At 29.4% G+C, this 13,012-nt stretch overlaps 1 protein-coding gene across 1 annotated transcript in view; it reads left to right on the top strand.

Annotated features, from left to right (window-relative positions):
* LOC145276722 (dual specificity mitogen-activated protein kinase kinase 1-like) overlaps nt 1-13,012 on the top strand; it is a 128,738-nt gene that overhangs the window by 85,867 nt on the left and 29,859 nt on the right. Inside the window, exon 8 of the mRNA XM_080127939.1 lies at nt 920-1,010. Within this exon, the coding sequence (XP_079984065.1) occupies nt 920-1,010 (91 nt within the window). The remainder of the gene's footprint in view (nt 1-919; nt 1,011-13,012) is intronic.

The raw sequence follows: 13,012 nt of genomic DNA, 5'->3' as shown, positions 1-13,012 counted from the left end.
CTATCTATGGATTAAATAGAATCTGTCCTCGGAATAACGTAATACTGCATTTGGTGGACTGCACATAATTTTCATCCTGAATAACTAATAAAAGCAAACACCATGAATATTTTAAGATATGTTAAACATTTGAAAGAGAAAGTTAGGTACCTTTATATATTTCCATCTTTAGGATTTACTCCTAAACTAATTAACCGATTATTATGAATTTTAGAACACAGCTGCAAGGTGTAAAGGTGGGTAATGTAGGTTATATTTAGTGTCATTGCGAAATGTAACCCTGGGTATTGGACATCAATTAATAGGTGTTCCCTAAATTTCAATTTCTTTGGAATATTTAAAAAAGTTTTTAGAGGTAATATGAGTACAACTTTCCATAAAAAAATATGTAAATATTTCAGATTTACATTAAATTGGATTCATAGTCATTAGACACCAATTAAACAAGATTTCCTGAATTTCAATTTCTTAAAGTTTAAACTTTTTCTTTTCTAGAATCAAAATCATGTAATGGGTTTTGATGAAAATGTAATCAGGGATTCTAGACATAAGGTTTAGTAGCGTTATACGTTGATTTTTGTAGGAACGTAAATGTGATGCAATTTTACCCATCCTGGGATTGGATATTCTAGTTTGTTATATAGGGATTGTCGAGGGATGGAGGTAAAAAATGAAAAGACATGAGGATCTGTGTTGGTGTTCCAGGTGTCCTCCTTTCATTCCAGATGTGTTTCTCCTTCTGCTGGGTCGTCAATGTTCTAATCCTTAAGAGTGGTGCCTGCCCTCACCGGACAGCATGACTACCTGGCCTGCACGTATTGATCGCCCAGCCTGCTTCTCCTGCGTTTTTCTTGTTGTTTTCTTTTCTTTTTCTTTTTCAATTAAGTTGCTCTTTGCTTTTTTTCTTGCCTTTAGATAGCCGAAGTAACTTTAGCTTCCAAAGCGTGCCTGGCAGTGATGGGCCTCGTCCAATGGCCATATTTGAGCTCTTAGATTATATCGTAAATGAGGTATGTTATGTGGGAATAAACCTTGTCTTCATTGGTGGTGCCATTTTTTTTTTTTTTTTTTTTTTTTTGTGGAATCAACAGCCACGGACCGTGGGGCCTCTATCTTCAGCTTACTCTACCATTTTAAAAACGTCACTTGTATATTTCAATTTTAAAGTAGAAAAATAAAAATAAAAAAGCAGTTAGCTTCAAAAGAGGCTGCCGTTTTTTATTGGTTAGTTTTGTCTGTTTTTCGTAGCGGTGACAAATCAAATTAGTCCATCGTACAAAAGTCCGTTGTATAAAAAGATAATTTTTTTGGCAATGGGCAGCCATTTTCTTGAGTGTATAAGATGAATTTTAATTTGTTTTATGTTCTTTGTAGTTGTTTTTATTTATTTATTTTACGAATGTTCCAAATCATGATTAAATATTAATATTTTTCAATGATTGGGGGAAAAAATACTCTTTTATTCCTGCCACTAATCCTAAATCTGGATGGCAATGATCTCCTAAAAATGATACTAACTTATATAAGTTTTTCTTTCTCAATTCATTTCGGGGGGGGGGGGGTATAGAAAGCTGGAGAACACTCAGACTTCGGATTAGAGTGTATCTGTTTTCTTCCGCTTTTAGTTTTTTGAAAAAGAAAAACTAAACAAAATTTAAATAAGTAACATACATGTTTAAATTTTTTTCTTTACAGATTTTAAAGATCAGGGAGATCAATCTAGGGTTGTTTTGGTCATCTTAGTTTGTAATATAGTATTGCAAAGAAATCTTCTATATATATAAAAGCCAAACGTCTGTGTGTATGTATGTATGTTTGTTTGTAACGCTAAAACTTTTGAAAGACGGAACCAAACTTGACAAATTTGGTATCATATCGAAGCCCCATCACCCGGATGACAAATATCGAAATTTCATGTCAAACGGACCACTAGAAGTTGGTCAACTGATCAGTTATCTTCGAGGGGGGGCCCCCAAAAATCCTGTCATTATCTATATATATAAAAGACAAATGTTTGTTTGTAACGCTAAAACTTGAGATAAAAGATTCCTCTCCCCTAAGAATAAAACATATGTTCAATATCTGCTTTTGTTTTTTCATTGTTTATACGGTCCCGAGCAACGCCGGGTAGCCCTGCTAGTTCTTTTATATAGCAGACTTTTGTACTGTGGACTAATTTCACTAGTCACTGTTATGAAAAATGGCAGCCTCTTTTGGAGCTAACCGCTTCAAACATTTTTTTTTTTTTTAATTTTATGATTTTGTCCACTTAAAAATTCACGTAACTTTTTCCATGCTTGTGCAATGTAATGGTATTTCAAAAAATATAATTTACATAAAAACACGTATGTACTTACATGTCATGTCGAAATTATTAAAAATTGCAAAATAATGATCTAGTAGAAAATTTGCTAAAACTTTTTTGGTCCAACTACACTATAATAACAAAATTCTGAAAATGAAAAAAAAATTGATTAAAAAAAAAATATATCTACTATTTGTGTCCATTTCAACTAAAAGCAACGATATCTACTTAATTGGTATATCAGAAGTACTTAAATATTACAGTATTATTAAAAAAAAACAAAAAAAAAAAACTTTATATTTTTTTTGGGGGGGGGGGACACATAATAACAAGGGAAGTAACTCAGTTATGCTAAAAAATAAGGTAATTAACTCATGATTTTAATGCATATATATTTTTTTAATTGTCAGTAGTTGCACGCTATTTACCTTTCCTTGGAACTCTCCAATGTTTTTTTAGCCAAGCATTTTATTTTTGCTAATTTTCATAAAAAAAAATGTTTTCTTTCATAATTTTTTTTTTCTACCTTATCTTTTGTAATTTTTAGATACATTCATTACTGTAACATGACAGTTAAGTAGAGATCATTGGTTTGTCTTAAAATTCAATATTAAAACTTTTGAATTTTGCACAGTTGCATTTAAAAAAAAAATGTGTTGATTTTTTTTTTTTCTTTTTTCACACAAAAAAAAAAGGAAACAGATATTAGTGATTTTATATTTTCTGTTTTAAAATGGTGAATTACAATTATTTTCCCAACTTGGCCTTCGGGACAAGATCAAAGTGTAGTATCTGTTCTTCAGATGCTGCACTTCTATTTCTTGTTCTCTTTCGGTGGAGGAGAAATCCTTCACAACTGAGACATTTTTTATTTTTGTACCTTTCCTTGGAACTCCACGTTAAAAAACGACCCTGGTGTCTAACTCTGTCCCGTGGGGAGGCATAGTAAATAGGTACAATTATTTTCCCAAAATAGTAGACTACAGTTACCTCCCCTGGATTTTAAGAACTGTTCAACATTAACCAATGCAATAAAACTATGATTTGATAAATTTTATTTTTCTATTCATTTTGTCGTAATGTTTACAAATTTAACTAATTTCGACATGACACATAAGTGTTTTTATCTAAAGTGCATTTTTTAAAAAAATCTCATACTGCACAAGTACCACATTTTTTTTTTCTTTTTCTCTCCTTGCATATCTACGACATCATCATAGTAAACTCCCAGACACATTTTTATTTCCAATTTTTATGCTATCCCTTTCCGTTCCATTATCACACACCATTATCTCATATTTTCTTTGCTTTTAAATATTCTTCCTTCTAGGCTCGATCATCTTATTCTATCTCCTTTGCATTCCTTGCTTCATTCATATCTACCCCCCCCCCCTCTTCACACATTAATGGCATCACATTCGTTTCATTTCAATTCAATTTTATCTTCAAATAACCCCCACTCGGTTTTTTTCTACCTTCCAACATCCATTATTTGATTTCGTTTCCATATTTTTCTTCCAAATTAAATCCACCACCACACACACACAGTCACCCTCCGCATACACACACAGTCACCCTCCACATACATACACACAGTTACCCTCTACATACACACCCTCCACACACATACACATACTATTGTTATTTGTTCTCTAATAACCTTTTGAGTAGTGGTTCAAAATTCCCCCTATATTAAAGAATAAAAATACTGAAACATTTTTATGATGTACATACATGTTACAGAATGAAAAGATCACATTCCAAAAATCACATACATTGATCAAGTCATTATTTTTATTACGAAAATCATTTGTAAACTCTTTTAAGCGATTGATGGGAAATCATTACAAAGCTGATCTTGCAAGTTTGAAACTTTGAGTTATCTCCCCTTGTTTCTCCAAGATGGCGATGTAAGACTGTCCCTTCTTGCTTACTCATAATACTTGATTTTCTTAGTTAAGAATATAGCTGCTTAATCAATTTATATAAGTTTTGGAATAGCATATGTTCATGCCGTCACGTCATCTTACATTTTTTGTTGTTGTTTTTTAGTATAAGGAGGGATTTTGGACAAAAAACACTTTTTCGTATTCTTTTGCACTTACCATTTTTTGCTTATTTATTTCTTGTCATTGGAATTTTAGTCTTTTCTTTTATATCATTTATTTTTATTGTTTAATTCTTTTAAATACTAAACCATATATGCGCGAGTGTATTTAGATAGTGAATTTTTTATTCAAACAAACATTGTTAAAAACATTTTTACTTAATTATATCTTGTTTTTATTTATCTTTCGAATGATCTCCTAAATCACATGCTTAGATCATTTGTAGACATTTATGCAGACGACACCAGAATCTATGGCAACACTTCAAAGGCCTGTAATGACCAAGATCTTTCTGATTCTCTCTCTCCTGATCTTGAGCACATGGTGCAACATGGGAGAAATGTAGCTGGTTAATTTTAATGCATCTAAAATCAAGCTTCTCTCTTTTCATTATAATCACTCTGACCCCCAATTAAAATGAATGGCTCTCGTCTTGGAGAAGCACCAGGTCTTGACAAGCTTCTGGGACTGACCTTCACTCCTGATCTGAAATGGAACACTTAAATCAAATCTGTTGCTAATATCGCTGGTAAAATGGTTGGATCATTCTATGGAGTACTATTACCATATCTGGGCAGGAGCTGTTCAGCGCATCCTATCTTGCATTGATAGTTCGAAATCTAATAGGTGATGACTTTTTCTCTTTCCTGTAACCGCTTTCTCACAGAAGAGACATTGCAAGCTTATCTTTACTCTATCATTATTTTCATAGCAAGTGCTCGTCTGAGCTCCAATCTATCATCCTCCTTGCCAAACTTTTACAAAAATAAGCTCTGCTAGCTACAACCACTATCAACAATTTCCCCTACTCTCTATTTGTGCATTACAACTGCTCGCCTGTGGAACACTATTTTGTTGGCCTATTTTCTGGCCAACTACACTATCATTCTTCAAATCCAATGTAAACAAATTCTTGTTAGGCCATCCCCATAAATAATCAAATTCTACCCAATCTACACCATTAGCGATTACTACACTACCACCTTACATTCATTAATCCTTATCCTCAAGTGGCATTCAGGCCTTGATAAGTGGTGAATCCCAAGTAAAAAAATAAATTTGCTGAATATTCTGTATGTACCACAAACGTTTTTTATTCCTCATTGAATCATCAAAAGTAAATGAACAAAAAATTGGGGAAAGAAAACCTTAAGACGCCAGCACATTAAGTCAGAGGACATGAGAATGTTTTTATATTGTTTCAGGAAAGACAATTTTAAATTCTATGACTCCAGTTTATTTGATTTTTTTTTTTAACTAAAAATAAATAAATAAATCATTTGGGAAAAAAAAAAAAAAGGTATAATTAAGTAAAAAAATTTCTGTTTCTAACCAGGTTTGCTTGAAATATATATAAGTAACTAATAATAAGCTAAAAAAAAAAAAGTTTGGAATACCCTATAAAATATATATATATATATATATATATAAAATGTTGTTCAAACTTATTATTTTTTTTTTTTAAGGTAAACATTTAATGAGTACATAACTAAACATGCAGCAAAGACATAATTTTGCTGACATGTTAGCCACAATATGAAACAATATTGTAATGGCTACCTTTTTAAAAGTAATAAATAACCAACTAAGAAAATGAGATATTGTGAACCTGGAGAATTATATTATGCTATAAATATATTTTTTAATAGATAAATATTTTTTAATACTTATGAGTTGTTTCAAATCAGCAGTGAACATAAGCTCAATAGGTAATAGAATATATCAATTAGTTTTCATTTATTAATAGGATAAAAATTCAGTATATTCAAAACATATTCAATAGAATTTCAAGAATCCAAACTAAGTTTCCAGAAATAAATATTCTAACATGCTCTGTATATGTACGCAAGAGTTCAGTTTTATTCAGTACTAGTGGGGGTACCCGGCATTGCCCGGTAGTGCAGAGGTGGTATGGTAAGGAGTCAATACAACTAGAAATAAATATATTTATTTTTTATTTTACAAAGATTAAAATATTAGAAAAAGTGGCACACTGGATTGAAAAAATGTTTCAGTCTTTAAGGATTTGCCAAAAATAATTGCAACTGTGACTAAAATCGTTTTATTGTTTATTTTAATAACATTTTTTGCACTAATGGACTCAGTAGATTGCCCATGTAAGAGGGAATATTTAATAAAAATCGGGAGTTTTCTTTTGTAAATATCTTTTTAGGTATGAACTTAAAAAGATATTTGCCAAAAAAAAATCTCTCAAAACTTCTGAATAAATTCATTTTATTGTTTATTACAAGATTTTTTTACGATATTTTACGCTGACGAACCCACTTGATCACCTGCGTCGAAGTTGCTTTAATCAGTAGCAGCGGCAATTAGTCATACATTAATTGTACGTAATTTTTAGTTGTACATATTTAGTAAAACCGAATTTTATACTCAAGAAATTCTGAGTATTTTTACCAGTAAAAAAAATTATCAAAGCATTTTAAACTGGTAGATGTTTGCATGCTGAAGGGAAGGAGGAGGTATTTTTGTAGATTTTGATTTTAGGGCGAACATTTTTTGGTTTGTATAATAATAATAAAATTTGACTCGTGTTCAGAATTTCCCCTATATTTAAAAAAAAAATAATGTACATGTCCGTGACAGAACAAAAATATCATATTCCAAAAATTACGTAAATTGATCGAGTAGTTTTTTAAGCTAAGAAAATCAAATTTTATGAGGTAACGAGAACAAAGTGTCTCGCTCTGCCATCTAGAATAAACAAAGGAAGATTAATTCAATTCGAACTTCAAAGACTTATTTTGTTTGTTTTCAGCCTTGTAATGGCTACAATTTCTCATTAATTACTCCAAATCGTAAAAAAATGATTTTCTGCATAAAAAAACTGTTGACCAATTTTGATGAATTTTGGAATATGATTTTTTTCTTCTGTGATGAGTAGATACATTCTAAAAGATTTTTCTGTATTTTTGTTTAATATAGAAGGAATTGAATATAGATATTTTCTTGAAATATTATATTTCTGAATTTTTTAGATGAGAATTGGTTATTCGTATTTTTTGGATTCTTTGGACTACTGTCCTCATCTTGAGTGTCGTTTTCACATTTCAACCGATGTAACATCGTATCTTGTTGAACTCAAGAATCTGCACAGAAAGTTAAACGGAACTCTTTATTTCATTTACGGAGATGGCATACTCCTGTTCTGCCAGCGATGATGGGATAGAAGTCCTAAGTAATTTGCAATTGTATTTTCAGTTGTCCACTTCTGAAAGTTAAAGGTTCAATCCTCAGTGCAAGCAACATTCAAAATTGCAAATTAATTATGACTTCTTCTCAGTCACGGCTGATGGAATGAGAGCATGCTACTTGGTCAAATTAGAATATAATTAAGGGTTTTGTTCAAAATTCCAGAGTTTGTTTGCATTTACCAAAAGGTTATGAAAATGGCACTGAAGATGAGAATCCAAATAATCCAAATATTTATTTTTTTAAATTTAATTTTCAACAATATGATGTCATCAACAGAAGCATTTTTTTTCTTTTTCTTTGTGAAACGGTGTCACTAGAATAGTAAAGTTCATATATTCAATAATGGTGTGATATTGTCGAAACTTGAATTTTAAATATTTTTCTAAAAATAATAATTTTATTTGAACTTACAAATTCCAATTCATATTTAAGCAAAGCTTCCATAAAAAAATCCCTATAAAAATTGTTTAAAGCCCTAGAAAAACAAATGTTTACATAAAAAGAAAAAAAAAATCCCTGTAAAAAATTGTTTAAAGCAGTAATATTTTTGTTTGCTGAAAAAAAATTTATTTTAAAAAAATTCTCAAAGATAAAAAAATATTACCACTTTTAATAAATTATTTTTATTTTAGTTTTATCGGAGGGGGTAGAAGATTTGTGTATTTTTCATTAGAAATATTTTTCATCTTTTTAAACAGTTTTTTCTTTTAAGATTTTTTTTTTTTTTTCATAATTATTCCCTTCGATAATCCATAGCAACCATATTGGCCTAAGTCTCTTTATGAAGTTTCTGTATCATTTTTCCTTTTCTATTTTTTATGCATTTTATTTCAATTGATTTTGACTTATGGTGTGTTGTATTTGATTTCTATTTGTTCTTTTCTTTCATTTTAAATATATTTCACTGAAGATCGAGGTCTCAATGTTCTCCATTCATTTTCACATAAGCTTTTTTTTTATTTTCATTCTTCCCATCATTTCACTCCCTTTTTAAAATGGCTTCATCCCACATTTCCATTTTTACAGTTCATTTTTAATACTCACTAACATACCTCACACATCACATCCTTCAGTCATTAACAAGATTTTGTTTAGATCGTAAACACTAACAGTTGTTTAAAAAAAATAAACTAATTTATTCTTCTGACTATTTCTTAATATTGTAGCATAATCTTTGTCTATAAAATTGCGTGATCAATTTGTTTGTGTGTTTCTTGTGCTGGTGTAACTTTCATTAATTGAATTATTTTATTAAGTTGTTGTTGTTCAGAATTCTCCCTGTATTAAAAACCAAAAATAAAAGTCTGTATGATGTACGTGCTCATGATGAAACAAAAATATCATATTCCAAAAGTTAGGTAAATTCATCGAGTAGTTTTATTTTTATAAAGAAAATCAATTTTGAATGGAAATTCGTAGGCATTACAGCAAAAATATTGTAAGTTTGAATTATTGTTAAATTATCTCTTTTGAGTTTAAAGTTTTTATTGAAATAGAAAAATGTAGTTCTAAACAAAAAAAATAAAAAGAAGAAATGGCAACTAAATTCAATTAGAGAAGCTTTTCAAGCAAAGAATTTATATGGTCACAATCCACAGAAACATAGTGGTCTTTTTGTGTTTAGATGGAGAGATATCACTAAAAGATTAACAGATTCAGTATATTTTATGTATATTTATTCCTGCACTTCTGTATGACAGTGACATATTAACATCAGAGACGAGTTATTGACCCCCCGTTCTTAGAAAGAGAACTGCCATCTAGTGGCCATTATATGAACCTCAAATATAAACAAATATTTACAATAACACAAAAATATATAATAACGAAACAAATAACACAAAAATATATGAAAATCGAAACATTTATTGTATAAAAAATGTAGCAAAATATAATTTTAAAATATGAAACATTTATAGAGGTTTAAGAATTTTTTTTTTTTTTTTTACAGAAAAAGTGTATAAAAATATATAAAAATATAATTTTAGTTTGCACTAACTTTTAGAAAAGGAAAAGTTATCAACCCCTGACAAGCAACATCTGTCGGCGGGTCTTGAAACTAAAATACAAACATTCGCCTCATGTAACCGTCATGCATAAGTGCCTTTTTTCCTTAAGTCATGGTCATAAAACGGTTAGCAATAGACAGAGATTACTGAAGTTACACAATTCGGAGGCAGCACATTCAGGACTGCAGAACACTATGCAAAAGGAGATCGCCAGTACATCTGAGTAAACACTGGTGTGATTATGCAGAGGGTTTAATATGAATGTATATCTTCGCAAGTTTAGTTTGTTCAGCTGCAGGACGATATTGCAGTGAGGCAAGAAACCATGAAATGATCTGCAAGCAACAGAAGCAACTGTTACATTCCAGCAAGTAGACAGCAGATCTAATCCAAGCAGATCATATACTCCAGACGGAACGCTCACAGCAGGGAATATGTAGTATATATTTGATAGCATGATGGTGTAAACGCTCAAGAGAATCGGAACACCTTGCCAACTCTGGTGAACACTAGGAACCCGGATTCCAAGTGTGGATCAATGATTGCCTTGTAAAGCCTAGTCAGCAAATGTTATTCATGAGGAATTTGGTAGTTCAGGATACGCAACATGTAAAACTCTCTATAAAACTGTAGTAGTTTCTGATTGGTTCGTTCTGGTTATAAATAGAGCCGCCCAAATCTTTGTGGTTAACCCCTCTCAATATGTTAAATATATGTAAGAATTGCTTTATTTCTTGAGATTGTTTTCAAGATGGCGACATGAGACAGTCGCTCTTTTTATTACTCATAAAATTTGATTTTTAATTTAAAAATAAAACTACTTGATCAATTTTACTTAATTTTTTGGAATGCAATATTTTTATTTCGTCATGGATACACACATCATTGTTTTTTATTATTTTTATTTTTTAATATGACTAAATCCTGCACTAGAACCTTTTTATTTACTATTAATCAGATATTTATTATACAAAAGTTTTTTTAAAGCATATAATAAAAATAAAATAAAGATACTATTTAAAGTTAATTATAAAATTAAATCCATCAGAATACTTTTCTGTTTAAAACAAGTCAGCCATGTTTGTTGTTGCTTGACTATAAATTAATAATCAATCCTTGCTTCGTTTTGATACTAAAACAATTCTAACTAAAAAGATTCATCATAAGCTCCATAACTTAACTCTTAGGAAAATCTTTAAAAAGATAATCTGGCGCTTCTACACTATTGGGGCAAATCGTAAAACTGAATTACACATGAAAACAATGGTATGTACGTATTCCTCATATTTTTAAGATGATTATATTAAAAAATTACAAAAATCAATAAGGTAGAAAATTATTTATTTAAGAAAATAAAGAATTTCATGAAAACGATCGTAAAACACAGAATTCGAAAGGGAGGTAATTTTTTATTTTGGTTTAAAACAATATGGTGGAAAATTTTCACTTGCAAACACAAAGTTGTTTTTGTTTAATAATTCAGTAATATTAGGGTAATTTTGTTTGCATAATTTGGAAGCTACCATTGTAACTTATTAGAATTGACAAAAAAAGAAATCAGTTGAAACCAATGTTTTTTATCTGAAAACTTAATTTATCAGCTACAAAATCTTGTCCCAACTCTGTAGAAGCACCGATAATCTTTATAAAGCATTCTGAAGTTAAGAGAAGAATAATTTGCTTAATGACATTTTGGTTTGTATTAACAATTTTCCGACCAAAGTTTAAAAATCCAGGCTGAGAAATTTATTACGGTTTAACATCTTGTACGGATTATGTTGAAATGAAAAATAAACAAGATTTTAATATTTTCAAACACATTTTTTATGAGTCATCCTCATTTTATATCATAAGCAATTCAACCGTCAATTTGATCCTATTATATAAACTTCGCCTTGCTATAAACATATTTTTTTTTTAAATCTTTGTGATGTATGTACCTCTATACTAAAAATCACATAAATTGATCAAGTATTTTTATTTTTATAAAAAGAAAATATTTTTAAGCGATTTATAGGAACCCATAGTCGCTTTCCATCCTTATTAAGAATGGTTTTTAAAATCTACCAATTTGAATTATTTGGAATATCTCCCTTGTCTTGCAAAATGGCATCGAGATCCTTGATCATCGTTTACTCATAAAATTTAATTTAAAAAAAAAATTTTTTTTAAATAAATCTATTTGATCAATTTACATGATTTTTGGTGTACAATATTTTCTTTCCATTACGTGCATACACATAAATATTTTTTTTTGTTTTGTTGAAGTAGGGTATGGACTTAGACCAATAATTTTCGCTTTTATGAAAAATTCATAACTATTTTGTCCCTTTAATATTGTAAAAATGAAGTGATAATGTCAATTTGCAGTTATTTGAAATTTGCTGAATATGGTTTTGTCAATTTGAAAACTAACCATGTATATTCAAAGAAATATTTTAGAAATTTGTGTGTTATTAAATTAATAAATTTTAAAACTATAAGTAATTTCATCAATAAAACAAAGTCGTGTAATTATTTTTCTGTGTTCCTGCTTTTTAAATTTAAATTTTCAATTTCAAGATTATATAAAAATTGTTATGCCAAAAGTTTCACGTTCATTTAACTATGGAAAATAGAATCTTACATATAAAAATCATGCGAAACATGTAATCTAAAAAAAAAAGGTAGAAATATTTTTTGCAATTATAATTTTTTTATTTTTGTGAAAATATTAAATAAACTTAAATGCTTAATTCAATTATAATATCGATAGTTCGAGAAAAACATGTTTCTTTGAGTTATATCGAATTCGTTAATACAGACTTGAAGGAATATTTTTCCTAATGTTCGTGAAAAAATTCATTTTGTTTATTACAATTTATTTTTTTTATTAAAAAAAAAAAATAAGCAAAAATAATTTTTTTTTTTTACTACTGAAAACCATAACTTCAGTAAAGGTGTTTTTTGTTTAAACAAAATACATTTCCACTAAAATTCAAATAAAAATAATGGGTTCATTATATTCCGTGATCGTTATTTGATAAATACTAAAATTTTCATTAAAATTAGTTAATTTCCTGATTTTTGGTGAATTTTTAAGTAGAGAGGGGTCAAAATGTTTTATACATTTTGAGCATCGGCATTCATTTTGCACGTACTTACTGTGAACCGAAGTTGGATTTATTTTTGTTATGCCAGGTTTGATTATGAGGGGTTCGCTGTAGGAGAGTTGCACACACACACACACACACACACACACACACACACACACACACACACACACACACACACACAACTACTTATTATTGCAAACTTTATTTACAAAATAATTGATTTTTATTAATTGTTGCAATTGAAATTTTTCATTAATTTGGGATTAGTATTAACTTTAG

This window comes from Euprymna scolopes, chromosome 5, assembly GCF_053919585.1.
Source record: "Euprymna scolopes isolate OS-2025 chromosome 5, ASM5391958v1, whole genome shotgun sequence".
In the NCBI taxonomy this organism is placed as follows: Eukaryota; Metazoa; Mollusca; class Cephalopoda; order Sepiida; family Sepiolidae; genus Euprymna; species Euprymna scolopes.
The sequence above is the reverse complement of the archived record's forward strand: the minus strand, read 5'-3'. Positions and strand labels throughout refer to the sequence as shown.